The sequence below is a fragment of the Microtus ochrogaster genome, unplaced genomic scaffold (genome assembly GCF_000317375.1).
Source record: "Microtus ochrogaster isolate Prairie Vole_2 unplaced genomic scaffold, MicOch1.0 UNK106, whole genome shotgun sequence".
NCBI classification, from domain to species: Eukaryota; Metazoa; Chordata; class Mammalia; order Rodentia; family Cricetidae; genus Microtus; species Microtus ochrogaster.
Window position 1 is genome coordinate 274,653 of NW_004949204.1, and position 14,924 is coordinate 289,576.

At 48.2% G+C, this 14,924-nt stretch overlaps 1 protein-coding gene across 1 annotated transcript in view; it reads right to left on the reverse strand.

Annotated features, from left to right (window-relative positions):
- Cib4 (calcium and integrin binding family member 4) overlaps positions 1–7,194 on the reverse strand; it is a 57,520-nt gene extending 50,326 nt beyond the window's left edge. Inside the window, exons 1-2 of the mRNA XM_005371332.3 lie at positions 7,101–7,194; positions 6,622–6,656 (exon numbers count right to left, since the gene is read on the reverse strand). Coding sequence (XP_005371389.1) covers positions 6,622–6,656; positions 7,101–7,157 — 92 coding nt within the window. The 5' untranslated portion in view covers positions 7,158–7,194. The remainder of the gene's footprint in view (positions 1–6,621; positions 6,657–7,100) is intronic.
- Between the last annotated feature and the right edge of the window lie 7,730 nt (positions 7,195–14,924).

Sequence of the window (14,924 nt, forward strand, 5' to 3'; positions counted from 1 at the left end):
ATGCGGCTGAGGATGCTGCCTTTGTCTTTCTGGGATGACGACTAATGAGACAGACAAACCCATGTGAATCCTTTTCCTTCCCTACTAACTGTGGTGCCAGAGACCATAGACATGGGTTCTGTGCCTGTCTGCCCTGTGCTGACTTGGGAGGGCCTGGCAAATGGGAGGTAGACCGGGGCTTGTAGATACATGGGGAGAGATACAATCCTCTAAACTGTCCCCCGAGGCTCTGTGTCAAGTGTAAGTGAAAGCCAAAAAAGCAAGATGTGGGGAGGTTAGGAGAGAATTCTAAAGGTGTTGGGATGGGAGAAAGGTCATCTCAGATCAACAGGAAGAACGAAAAAACATTCCTACCGAGGTTCCCTGCTGACCTCTAAGGGGCAAGGGCAGTCACAGGCCAAAGGAGCGTTTTCTCACAATCATTGTTAGAATGGCTGCAAATCAACTTCCATTCTTTCCTTTTTATAGACAGGTCTCACTATGTAGCCCTGGTTATCCTAAAACTCACCTTGTGGATCAAACCAGCCTTGAACACATAGAGATCTGCCTGCCTCTGCCTCCAGAGTGTTGACATTAAAGGTGTGCATCATCACGTCCAGGCAAAAGACAGACTCACTTTTCACTAGGTGTGTGCTGGGTGTGTGTGTGTGTGTGTGTGTATGTGTGTGTGTGTGTGTGTGTGTGTGTGTGTGTGTACTAAGAAAACATGTACCTACCAAGTTCAGATGTGGATGTCCATCTTATTTTGGGGGGCAGGATCCTCACTGAACCCATATCTCACCAGTTAGACTATTGGTCAGGAAGCTGTAGGCAGTTCTGTCTCTGTCTTCCCACCTCTGAGTCAAAAACAATGCTCTGCATTTTCACATGTGTTCTAGGAATGGAACTCCAGGTGTCATGCTTATGTGGCAAGCACGTTACCAACCGAGCCATCTCCCCAGCTCTTCACTAGGTTTGAGCCCTCCTGGCCACACATGCTTGCGGTGCATACCTAGAGTGAGCGCTCTTCTGTCCATCCCACAGGGAGGACCTAGCAAGGCAGGGACCACTCCTCTACAGTAGAGAAAATAGGAGGTAGATGACTTGCCCAAGTCACATGGGTGTGGATGTTAAAGATGTCGCAGACATCAGAGTTCTCGCCCAGAAGTCCAGGGAAGGAAAGCTGGCAAGGCCCTGCAAGTGTCACCACCCCTCTTCCGAGCACACACTGTGTTCCGGGCATACTCAGACATGTCACCTCCTAGCGTCTTCCCCATAGTGCCCATGGGAGATGTGAAAGTGACCACTTTTGTGGATGGGTAAACTGAGGCTTGGGGAGTTCACCCATCATGCCTAAGGTTGTACAACTGGCAAGAAACAAGAGTGGATGACTGAATCCTAAAATGGAATATTTGATCTGTGCTATCTTCCCTTCAAGGGTTCACTCTTTGCCCCCAGGTGAGAGACCCTGTGTACCCTTACCCAGACTCTAAGCAAGGTTGTTGAACGGAGCCCTGCCCAGACTCCATGCCTCCCCAGACGGCCACAGGGACCAGCTGTCCACAGATGAATCACGGCTGCATCTCGGCTGCCACAGAATGTTCTCCTCCTCCAAATATGGATCAGCCAGCTCGAAATGGAGCTCTGAGTTAATCACTAATGGACTCAAAAGTCAAAGCCATTTGAGAAACTCACACGTTCAGCCTGCCAACAGCCAGGCAGCCTGGGTGGGGCTCACTTCCACTCTTGGCTCCCAGGCGAGAGAAAGGCTCAGAGTCTACTTAGCTGAGGGCTACCTCTTCACGTGACCTTGGACCTGCCCCTCCCCTACCCTCTTCCCCACAGCCTCAGTTTCTGGTAAGAAACAAGTGTCGTGGTGACTCCCCTGCCCGCATCCCTCCACTCAGGCACCTGTGACTCTGAAGCCTGTACCCCTCTCTGACATCCTACCATTGCTGCTTCTGAGACCTTTTAGTTTAGAGGGTCTCAAACCTGTAGGGAATCTATTAATGGCTCTGTACCCTACTAGGTCTTGGGGTTCCTATTCACACCCAGGGCAATGCACAGGTTCTACAAGCTTCCAAATGCCTCTCCTGGACCTGCAAGACCAAGATCAGAGATTTCATGTAAGTCCCTGTCTTGGCTCAAAGACTCAAACATGAAGATTTCTGTGTGTGACCCTGGGAGAATCACTGTCTTTCTCTGGACCAGTTTCCAATCCTCTGCAGAAGGGAAACGATATGGTAACAACACTGTGTGTGCTCAGCCCTGAGCTGGGTGTGCACTGCTCACACAATGACATGCCATCTCCTTGGCCTTGTGATGACTTTGTGAGGTTGGCTGCTGAATCCTCTGACATTGTTTTCTAGTGTGGAAACGGAGGCCCAGTCACATAGCTAGAAAACAGCAGAGCTGAACCTAAACCCAGGCTCTTAGCACCCAGGGGAAAAAAAAACCTGTAATGTTCCATGTTCTGGATCTTCAGTTGCTCCAGGGAGCCCCAGAGGCTAATAGGTAGAACAAGGGATGGAGATTAGAAAGTCTGGAGAGTCTCCAGGATGCTAAGAAGAAAGAGTAGCTTCTTAAGAGGCTCAGGGGAACATTTGTCTAGCAATGCTATGGCCAGTCCCCAACTGGAAGGAAGGAAAGAAGAAAGGAAGGAAGGGAGGGAGGGAGGGAGGGAGGGAGGGAGGGAGGGAAGAGGGAGAACTTTCTGAGCCTGCACCATGCTCGAAGCTGTCTTTCCTTTACCCACGATGCACCTCTAACTGGGTCACGTTCAAGTCCCTGGTTGTCTCTGAGGAGCTAGGCTGTTTTCAGTCTGTCTATGCCCTGCATCTCTGGAGGTATTATCCTGCATCTGTGTGTGAACACCCCTCTCTTCAGAAACTGGTAGCATCTTGTTTCTCTCAGTCTAGTTTACCAAAGGAAGACACTACAATAGGCTAAAAACATCAACAGTATAAAACCTATGACTTATATTCTGTACCCCCACACTTATCTACCCTGCTCTCCAGAGGCATTTTACAAACAGTTTATTGTTTCTCTTGTTGTTTTTCTTAATATTTATATAACGTTTCTAAGCACTGTGCCAACGCTCCCATTTGTCGGGACCCTTCATTATAGACATTATCTTGTGACATGCCCCTATTAAGAGGAGGATTTATTTCTCTATATAAGTCTCCTTTCCTGATGTCCCAATTTAAAACAATTTGCCTGAATCGATATTCTGTATTTACCGTATTACTATTACATTTTATTTATTATTCAAACATTTCTCACAGCTGATTTCCCTTGTGTAACATGATAGCACTTGCTTTCTTGCAACGCCTTTTGTTTTTCCCAGACTTAACCATCGCTCTGTTTTCGTTTTCTGAGACTGTAACATACTTATCATCAGCTCACCACCCAGACTCTCTATAGTGCTGTAAAGAACCGAGTGTCCTCCAGGCCTGTTTCCATTGTCCTGCTTGAGCTTGTCTCTGCCACCGTCCTTGGAACTGATCTTTCCATCCTCTATGGTAGAATCCTTTCTTCCAAGGGTCCTGTGTCTTTCTTTGAGGTTGATTACTAATTTTAGCAAAGCAAATCCTCAAAAAGTTGTCTCAAATATTTTTTAATTGCATGTAAAAAATATTGTTATTCCACTTAGATTTTTTAATTGATAGTTTATCCAGGAACTTTATTTTAGACTGGAAATTTTTTCCCTAAAAGTTTTGAAGGACTTGTGTCTTCCAATGTAAGCCCCACGCTGTTCTGATTCCATACCTCCTGTGTAGGAACTCTTCCTTTTCCTCCCTGTTATCTCAGCATCCTGAAATGTCGTGTTGGCAGGATGATGCATGTAAGCTCTTTTGTTTGCTCTTGACATGTAAAGGTCCTTGGCCTTCAAGTCAGACTCACAGCAAGACTTTGAAGGTTAAGTGGAGATCCCCTTGCTCGTCGTTGCTCTTGGTGACCAGCAGTCAGCCTGGATATAACTCTTATCTAGATGGTGGCCTCTTTGTCCACTGGAGCAAGGGCAGGATTGCCAAGTGGATCACAGGGCAAGGGATATACACTCTGATACCCTCAGTTTCCCTTCTGTCCTCACCTGACTCTGCACCAGGGAATTCCAAGTTCCATGCATTTGCTTTCCTGATTTCATCTTATAATCTTGAATATTTCTGAGGTTCTCAGTGGAAGTCCCAGCCACTCAAGACAGCATCTCACTGGTGGGTGGATCAGCACCAGTGTTTCCTGGACCATAGTGATGCAAACAAAACGATCAAATCAAAGTGCCTTTTTCATCTTGAATCATAGCAGTTATGTACATTGATCGTTTAAGGTCCTTGTCCATGTCTTTAGCTGCTCCTCAGGTGGTGACATCCTTGGGTCGGGGTGTCAGCTTTCCTGAAGGAGCAGGACCTCTCCAGAATCACCCGCCATCTTGGAGTTCCTGTCCCCTGCTCTTGTCCATTTTACTTCAAGGGGTGCAGTGTGGAGACAGACGTAGAGTCTCCAGGGTCGTTGCATAAGGACATGGTATCAGTGACTTTTCCCCTTGCCCTGACAGAACACCCAACAGAAATAATTTATGAGGGTTTATTTGGTTCATGGTTGAAAGGAATACAACCCTTTGTGGTAGAAAAAAGTATGATGGCTGGACGGGCAGCTGGGATGCTGGGTCTGAAGCTGTGGGGACTTACGGGCTGGCCTATTAAATCCTAGCGGATCAGGAAGCAATGCTGTCTAGAAGCAGAACCCTCAGGAACTACAGTCCTACATTCATCAGCGAGGCAGGCCCCACATCCTAAAGGTTCCATAACCTCCCGAAATAGCAGCAGCAGCGGGAGATGAAGTGTTCAAACACACGAGCCTGCTGGCACATTTACATTCAGGTTGTCATAACCTCCTTTGATGGGGATGGGAGCAGAGTGGGAAGGGGATGCGACCAGCTGCCCCCTGAAGTCCTGGGTGGTCCGTTCACATGAGAAGGGGCCCTTAAGGATGGCTCACTTCCAAGAACCTTATTCTCAGGAGGCTAGCATAGAGCAAAGGAAAATAGGGGGGAGCAAGTGGTCAAGGGAGGAAACAGGGGTGCTTTCCACAGTCTCTCTCCCCAAGTCCTCATCTCCACCCCACAGATTAAGTATTCATGACGGGATCTGGTATTGAATTATAGTTCATCAAAGCAAGGGAAGGACCCAGGGCCATTGAGGAAGGATGGATGGTTCCATCTGCCTCCTGTAACCCTGGTGAAGAGGACAACTTCAAAAAAAAAAAAAGGCAAAGACAGAGAACAAAAGGACTAGGGTGCAGGCACAGGAAGCAGCGATGTGCGCTGGTGAGATTCATGGATGTGCGTGCACAATTCTAGCGAGAGTCTGGATGATAAACCGACAGTGAGCTGAGCTAAGAGGAAGGGCCCACGGGACAGAAGGGAGTCATTTGCTTCTCGCTATTTGAATTTTCTAGCCGTATTGAAGTGTTGTTTCATTTCATCTTGTTTTATTTTTTTATGCCTACATCACTTCTTAGAAACTATCAGCAGGGATTAGGTGAGTGGTAGGCTACAGCTCGTTTGGAGTTCTGCCATTTTTTTCTCTACGTAAAAAAGTTGAGTTCAGAGGGTGGCAGTCACCAGTCCTTGGCTTACACGTATCAAACCATAGCTTTGATTCCCAGTATAGAAAAAAAAAGCAAATAAATAGTAATTTTTAAAAGGAAAAGTAACACAGCCTCAAGATTGTCCCTGGTCTTTGTAGTTCTTTGTCACTTAGATACTCTGTTGTGCCTGGAGAGTCTGATGTTTGTGGCCTTCAGTCTGGGGGTGGGGCTTAAGGAGGGTGAGTACAAGAAGAGCCGATGAGTGTCTAAAAACTCTCCTCTTTCCCATCTTCACTGATTTTCCCCAAGAGTTTTCTGGAAAGCTCATTTATACACCATACAAGTTTGCATACCATACAGGTTTGCACATCACATGAGTATGTACACCACACGGGTTTGCACGCCACGTGGGTTTGCACATCACACAGGTTTGCACACCACAGGTTTGTTTACCACATGGGTTTACATGCCACATGGGTTTGCACACCTCACAGGTTTGCTGAGCGCCTGGCTCTAACCAAATACATCTACCCTGGCCATCCCACCCATGCCCTATGAAGCCATTTGTCACATCTCCATCCCGGATCATGAGGTCTTTGGCCAAGAGCTTTTCCACAGGGAAGGGTCCTGCTTGAGAACTTATTGTTTCCTGCAGGCCCTGGAAAGAGACATGGGGGGCAGGCAAGAGGGAGAGGGGACAGGTAGCAGACTGAGTGTCCATGATGCTTCCAAGTTCACTGAACCAGTGAATAGCCCGAATAAGCTCATCCTATACTTTCTACGCCTTTGTTCGTTTTCCCTCATTGCCCCAAGGTATCCCAGCTGCTAAGAACTTCCTTGGTGGTGGTAACAGCATTGCAGCCCAGGTCTGGTGTGTCCTACTCCAGTGGAATCTCACAACTTCCTGTCCATCCCAGATGCTGCCTCAGGGCTCTGCGGTTCTGAGTAGGGGTTCACACCCCAAGGCCAGAGCGAAGCCATAGCAAAAAAAAAAAAAAACAAACAAAACCAGCTTAAGAGAAGGGAAAAGGAGGATCCGGGGCCTCTACTCACCACAGAATCTCATTTCTCGTCAGGAAGGTCAGAGCCTGCAACAAATCAGAGAGGTGACCTGCCACTCAGTCCAGTCCCACCATGGGCCCTGGAAGAGCATGGAGCCTCAGAAGAGGGAGGCATCCTCTCTCTTTGTACTATAAGAAGGGAAGGCACTGCAGGCCACACGAACAGGCTTGTGGTGGTAGCCAAGGGCAAAGCGCTACCTTACTCTTCTTTCCATGTTGTAACAAAAAGGTAGAGCAGCCCAGACTGGGAGATTCAGTGAGAACCAAACCACCCCCTGGGCTCCAGGACAGGGGCAGGGGAGAAGAGGGTGAAAGCGCTGGTCTGAACCCCATGGACACAAGCTCAGCAGAGGCAAGAGACGTCACTGCCAGCCTGGTACACTCCAGAGCTTCAGGCAAGAGTTCTCTTCTTGGTCCCGCCTGCCCGGGAAGCCCCCAGTTCTGCCCCAAATCTGTGACCTAACTACCCACCTGGTACTCGTCCAGGTCCTCCCACTGCATCTGGTACCTCAGACACTGCTGCCCCATGCCAACCCAGCCTCCTCCTCGCCAGCAGTAGAACTTCCACCCCAAGGGCTCAGCAGCTGGTGCAGTCCGTTGATTCAGTTGCCATGGTGACCAGCATTCCACCTTCTGCCCCTGAGTTGGCAAACAGGTTCTTTTGGTGCCCTGGCTAAGAAACATCACCTCCAAAACAACAAACGGGAAGGCAGGCCAAAAGTAGTCTTAAGATTGTTGACTCAGGGCATCACGATGCCTGGGACGGAATCCCAGACCTGCCACGTGCTCACTGTGTGACCTGGGGCAAGCTACGCAACCTCTGTCCTTCTTTGTTCCCTTCCCTCTTCAAGGGGATCATAATCATAGGACTGTCGTAGACGTCACCCAGTGGATGCAGGCGGCGATGACCGACACATAGACAGTGCTCACTGAGGGTTCTAACCAGATCTTGAGTGCCGTGCAGGATGTGGGGTACTGAGATGGAAAAAACATAGACTTTGACTTCCGATACAGAAGAGTACTGGACACCATCAGACGGTTCCCATGGGAACAGAAGGAGCATTCAAATCCGGACAACACGAAAGGACCCTACACAAAGATGAAGTCAAAGGCTTCTACCAAGATGGGGCAAAAGTCAGGGTTCCCACCCCAGAACTGCTCTGGTTCTGGGCAAGCAAATGGACTGAGCCCTCCAGAATCACTCTCTGATATTTCTGGGGGACAGAAAGTTGGGTAGAACGGGGAGACTGGATCACGGGGTAAACGGAGAAGATAAGCAGCACTGCCATTGGCGCTAAAATTCTGGGGTCCCCCTGAAATCCTCCAGGGTATTCTGTATACCCACCCCCATAGTACATACGAGAATCCCTTCAGCCCAGAACACATTTGGTCACAGACTGTCCAGGGAGGAGCATGGGTCTCTGAGGTGGAGAATTCTCTAGAAATGGAACTGCACACTGTTGTTTATCTTGGCCTCACAGAAGAGGGGGACAGACAGAAGCCTAAGCTTGGTCCCTTCAGTAACTGAACAGGCACCAGCACCAGGCACGTCACTGGGTTCTGGAGAGGAAAACTTTTAGAGTTAGAAACAACTTCGAAGAAATACCTGCTCTCCACACACACCCTCTGCACACGCCGTGCGTATACATGCATCAAGTATGTGCACGTCCCTGGAGCTGGAAGCCGATGTCTCCAGAGGTAACATTACAGAGGCATGAATATACAGAAAGAAGACAGGCACAGCCAACCCTTTGATATTATAACATCTATGAAGTTCAGGCTTGAAAACAATCAAGTTATAAGAGAGAGGGGGAGAGAAGAAGATGGAGAAGGAGAGGTAGAGAGGGGGGAGATAGGGAGAGAGAGAGAGAGAGAGAGAGAGAGAGAGAGAGAGAGAGAGAGAGAGAGAGAGAGAGCGCATCCCTAATGTTTTAAGTAAATTCTTAATTTTCTGGTCCTTTGAATGCTTGTAACCTTTGAGCTGTAGGCCAGACTTGCCTGATTATAGATAGTGACACTTAATAGCTATTTAGCTATTACATGCAGTGATTTAGAACCTGGACTTTGAAATGTTAAAGGCTGGGTTTTCTCACTTCAAGCAAATGATAAAACTACTGTAAGCCTCAGTTTCCATCTCTAAAAGGGGACTTATAAGTTCCTACTTTCTAAAATTCAAGGCTAAAAAAAGAATGACAAAGGTGTAACTTCTTTTGTTGTTGATTTGTAATCAAAATGACTGGTACAAACTGAATATTTGAGAGAAGGAAAACAATATAGCTTTAAAAGTGGAGCCTGGAAGGAAGTGTAGATGGTCAGCAAGCAGCCAGTCACTAAATCCCATCCAAACTTGACCTCTTCTAACTACGCAGTGCAGCTGCCAAAAGCTGGCTTGGGTCACGGGACTCTTGCTCCCTCGCTTTAGGGACTGCAGAGTTGGCAAGGTTAAGGAATGCTCTGTTGCAGGTCTGGGACACCCAGGGACACCTGGGGATCTTTGAGATGCCACCCTCTCCATCCCGTCTTTTTTCCGACATCCTGATTACACAGGTGCAGCAGCTTGGGCACCAGTCTATTGTGTCTTTTTACTGTGCGGACCCTGCTGAAAGAGAGCAACCAAAGCAGCCGCCAGAGAGCTAGGCCAGGAGGCTGGTGAAGACATCAGGCCCTCCACACCCGGCCCAGACACCCTCCAGGAATGTGAACCCACAGCCCTCAAGAAGCTGCCATGTGATAAGAGACAGATAACAAGGAACAGGCAGAAGGCCAATGCTGGAGCTGTTGGACACCCTAGAGCCTCCCAAGGAGAGCCATTGGGACAGAAGTCTGAGTGACAGAACTGAGACAGGTTGAGAAGATGGGGACAATGTTCCAGGCCCGGGAGGCCGTGGAATCCAGCCAGAACTGCGCGGCACTGGACGGATTTTCACATTTGTTTTTACAGGGTACCGTCCCTTCTGAAAATGATGCGGGTTTGTCATTTACAGCTGGTATATAAAGGCGCCTTTATAAACATAGCTCTTTAATGAAAAGAAATAGCAGCCTTTTAAAGAAGAATATTAAGTGAATAATTTTACAGGTGGTAGAGGAATGCACCAGCAATTACAAGGTGCTGGGTGTGCTCATGTACTCCCTCCCTTTCTCCCTCCCTCCCTCCCTTTCTCAGTCCCCCTCTTCTCCCCCCCCCCCACACGCACGGCGCTGGCACACACAACCAAGGTATGCCAGCCCTGTTACCCTCCCATCTCCTTCAGCTTTCGCCCTCCCCACCCCATCTGTCCCTAACCCACTTCCCCCCACCCCCATCTCCGGGACTTTATCCTAGACAGGCCTTTTATTGGTTCTCTCCAATAACAATAGTAGCAATAAGAATGTCACCTTACATTTGCATATCCCTTTACAATTCCAAAATGCTTTTCTATGTACCATCTCATTTGCCCAAGGCACAAAAGACTGTGCATTTAAAAATGAAAGAAAGAAAAAGAAAAATTCCCCACATGAGGCTCTGCCTTCTATGTGTTAACCAACCTGTGTCCCTCCCCCAGTCCACCGTACTCCTGGACTCCTGGGTGCCGCAGTGACTTCAGAAGAGCTGTAATTGAGCAGGGAAGAGTCTTCTGGAAGAACAGTTCCACATCCTGCCTTTCTAGGGGCTGCCCAAGGTAAGTTTCTGTCACATTGCCTGGAACTGAACGGATTCTTAGAATTCCAGCCCCTTCCCAAACTTCATTTATTTTTACTTGACTTGTCAAATCTGCCAGTCATTGAAAGATGATTGGTATCCATGCTATTTAAAAGAATCTCACAACTTAACAATACAAAGAAATAAGCCAACTTAAAAAAAAAAAAAGAGGGCTGGGGGCTGGGGCTGAGAGAGCAACGGGGTACTTACTGCTCTTGCAAAGGAATTGAGTTCTGTTCCCAGCGCCCACATTAGGGGGCTCATAACTGCCTGTAACCCCAGCTTTCAGGGGGATTGCATCACTTCTTCTGGATTCCATGGGCACCTGCATTCATGTACACACACACACACACTTTAAAATAAAATAAGCCTTAAAATTAAATTAAATTTAAAATGGGCCAAGGATATGAATAGGTATTTCTCCGAGCAGATAAGTGAATGTCTTGGCAGGCCATGAAAAGTACCCCCACATCATCAGCCATCAGGGTAGTCTTGTGAATCAAAACGACATCGAGACGCCTCTTCACACCCATCAGGATGGCTGCTTTAAACAGAAAAATAACAGTGTCTCAGCAGATTTATCCACAATAGCCGGAAGGGAAGGCAAGCCCAAAGCCCATTAACCATGTGTACCTATAGAGTAGAATATTACTTGGCACTATGAAGGCTGAGCTTTGGTCTCACAAAACAGCATGCATTAACAACGATCACAAAAGGCTCTCCCTGCTTAAAATATCTGGGGTGGACAAAACCGTACAGGAGGAAAGTAGACTGGTTGTCTAGAGAGGCTAAGGGGCAGGGAGACCCGGAGTGACTGGCTGCAAATGAGGACCAAGTCTCTTTATGGGTAGATGAATAGGTTCTAAAATTAAATGGTGGTACAGCTGAGAATAGCCTAAAAACCGTGAAGTTACATACTTTACTGGAGCGAATTGTATGGTGTGTCAATTATACCTTAAAGCTGTTATTTTAAAAATGACAAGGTGTGTTTAAGTGCTAACTCAATGCCTGGAACGTAAGTAAGCCACCGTAAATATTATTAAAGAATGTGTAAATGAGAAAATTCAGATCTTTTTCCTCTGCCCAGTCATCTAACTCAAGAGGTTCCACCCACAGTCACCCTTCCCTACTAGTGATTCAGATTAGTGATCCTCCCTGGCAAGCAGCAGGCCTGTGGGAACGCATCCAGGAGAGAGGCGGGTCTTGGGGACAAATGTACTCAAGGATGGAGACCAGGATGCTTGGAAGCATTCCTAGAGCCCTCAGAATCTGGAGTTGGAGCCCCTGCTTCCCCACAGCAGAGACATAAGAACTCGGGCTCTGTCATCTGCTTAAGCCCTGGTCCAGCACAGAGCACAGCAAAGGTGCTCGGTCCACCTGCTGGTGCCCAAGGCAGGGCTCTGGCTTCTGCAGTCTGATGGCATCGTGCAGGGTTCTAGAAGTTTCCTGGTGCCCCGGCCAGAGAACTCAGCAGCCTAGCACCTGATACAGTGTTCACCACAGTGCTTTCCCAGGGCCGAAAGGAACCCGAGGCCTGGGCACACTGCACATATTACCCAGAAGGCTAAACGTGGACAATGTGAACTGATAATACCCTGGAATGTAATCTTTAATGGTCTTTTCCCCCTCACCTTCCTCCAGGACTCTATTTTTCCATCAGTCTTTCCCATTCACATTGTCTGGGGGGAAATAGACTTGCTAGGGGTAGGGAGCTTCGATAAGTGGCCCATGTTTGGGTCCCCACCTCCCTTTTCTTTCTAAGAAGTGAATCAGACATTTGACAATCTGAAGGGAAGTCTAAAGGAAGCAGAGACTGGAGTTTGTAAAAAGGCAAGTGAATGGCTGGTGAGATGGCTGAGCAGCGAGGAGGCCGTGTGGAAGCCTGGGCACGTGAGTTCAATCCTCAGAATGCACGTAAAGGGAGAAGGGGAGAACCAGGTACACAAAGTTGTCCTCTGATCTCCACATCGGCACACATGTGCAAACACAAGCACGCGCACACGCACGCACACACACACACACACACACATACACACACACACGCAGAGAGACAAATAAGCAAGTAGACAATTTTTTTAAGGCAAATGAAGGGGACAAGGGACATGGCTCAGTCAGTAGAGTTCCCGCTGTGAAAATGCAAGGACCAGAGTTCTAATCCCCAGTATCTAAGAACTTCAGCAGGGGGGCGGGGGAGGCTAGGCATAGTCAAGAACATGCAGCCTAGCTCAGCGAGGATCATAAATAAAGACCTGCCGTTTCCTTCTGAGCTGTTGGCCGGCTAGTCCAGCCAATCTGTGAGTACTGCGTTCATGAGAGACCTCTAACTCAACAGAGGACGACATCTGTCCATCTCTAGCCTGATACACATTGTATCAGGGACAGATGAAGACAGGAGGTGAAGCACGACGCCAGAGAGGCTGGCGAGGGGCGAGGGTCTCCCGCCCAGAGAGACTTCCAATTCTTTGCCCATTCTATCCCAGTACCCAGCCTGCTGTCACTCAGGCACTGCCCAAAGAACCACAGCTGTTTACTTCCTAATGCTTTTCTTAGCCTGGATAACAGACATCCCTGTCTTCAATGTCCCTGGATACTGAAAACCTCCTCAGGAAAAAAAAAAAAAGAGTGCGTATCCTTGGCATTCAAAGAACATGAAAGGCTAGAGACAGGGGACAGAGGAAATGTTCTTGGGCCCTGGACAAGGGTGACCTTGTCCTTTTCCAACTTGCATCAGATGCCCCGGTGCCCCACGTCACACCCTGGTTTTGGGCACTATCACGTGAACAGGTCCATGTGAGCATAAGCCATCCCCCAGTGACTGAGCGTTGCCTCACGAAATCTTCAGTTTTCAATTTCTGCCCTGGAATCTTCTATTAAAAAAAGAAATCTTGAGGAGCTAGAGAGATGAAAAGCTGCTCTTGCTGAGGACCTGGGTTTCATTGCTGGAGGCCACAGGGCGACTCACAGTTGTCTATAGCTCTGTTTCCAGGGCACCTGACTCCATCGCACACACACGGAGCACAGATATACAGGCGCATATAGATATTCTTAATCAATCAATCAATTGATCTCTGTGATCTGTGGGTAGAGACAAGTTCAGGGTGATGGTTCTGGGTGACCTTCTGGAGGGGGTTGGAGCTCGTAGAGACAGTTCTATGACTTTAAGCCGGCCTAGGTGGAGGTCTGAGGTCTTTCAGGTGGGGATGGAAGCCTGGACATAACTGGGTGGTCAGACAGTGATGACCTCTCTCCTGCCTGTCTCTCAGCTCTGGGATCAACTCTCAAAAGACCTAGAAAAAAGTCATATATCAGAGTTTGCTTTCATTTTGACGCCATGCTAGGAAGAGCCAGGAAATTGTGGAGAAGGTACTTAATAAGAGAGGGGTCTCCAAAAACTCACTCTCTCATTGGAACAGTCTGAGCCTATAATTTAGAAATGTCGTAGACAAACCTTAGCCATCAGCCTTTGCAGACTTACCCTTTACGAAGAAGCAGGCTGAGGTTCGAGGTGGGACTTGCCTAAGACACAGGGGAAAACAGGCCACTGGCCCTGGAAGTCTGCTGTCTACTTTTTCAAAGACCTTGAAAAGTGGCTTGCTGGATGTCACAGAATCGGTCTAATAAATATCCTAGCTATGGTAATACCCTGTGAACCATGAAGCATGATAAAAATGCTGTTTGTCACGATATGGACCAGGCCTGGGACTGGAACTCTGTGCTATGGGCTCCTGTCTCATGCTGCACACTTAACTTTAGGACTGTCTTAGCTAGTGAATTCCTCTCCTCTCCCCTCACTCCCACCGCTGTGTGTGTGTGTGTGTGTGTGTGTGTGTGTGTGTGTGTGTGTGTTGTAGGCCAGAGGACAACCTCAGAAACCATTCCCAACTGAGCTAGCTCCCTATGTGTTCCCTCTCTGATATTTGTTAGCTTAAATCTTCCCAGTTACCCTTTCTACTGAGTGAGTATTCACTACCCTTCTGCTAGGTAGCTAGGGCTTGGGGGTAGTGACTACTTGTCCTTGCCTAGTATTAATTGATTCATAAGGTTATTTTTGACCATTTTAAGGTATCCCAAGTACTTTACTACTGTTGGAGATAGTGGTGACGAAGTCAGACTAAGTTGTTGGCCTTGAGAAATTAGCCTTTGGTGAGGGAAAGCAAAATCAGTGCTCATTGAATTATCTATGGAATCACACCTGAGCAGCGAGTGGAATAGCATCAATACAATAGCTGTGTAACTCATTCAGTGCTTAGGGAGGCTCCTCTGAGGAGGGGACACTGAGCTAGACCCGAGAGGACAGCAGCAGAGGCAGGTGGGAGGGACAGTGGTGCTCCCTGGTGAGAGAGGAGCAGTAGGAAGGATCCCCCAAGTTAAACAAGGTGCTAGAAGAACAGAGAAGGCTGTGGAGTTGAAGCGTCACGGCAAGATCCGGGAGAGCAGGGCAGAAGATGACCTGGGGCACAATGGCTGTCCGATCTTTCTGTGAAAAGTCAAACGGGAAGTTGTCGTAGGGAGTCGTGGTGAGAAATGACATCATCTCATTTCTGTTTTCAAGGGCTCACTTCCTCAGAGGGGGGCTCCCAATGTGTTGGAAGAAGGCCACGAGGCGGGGGAGAGGC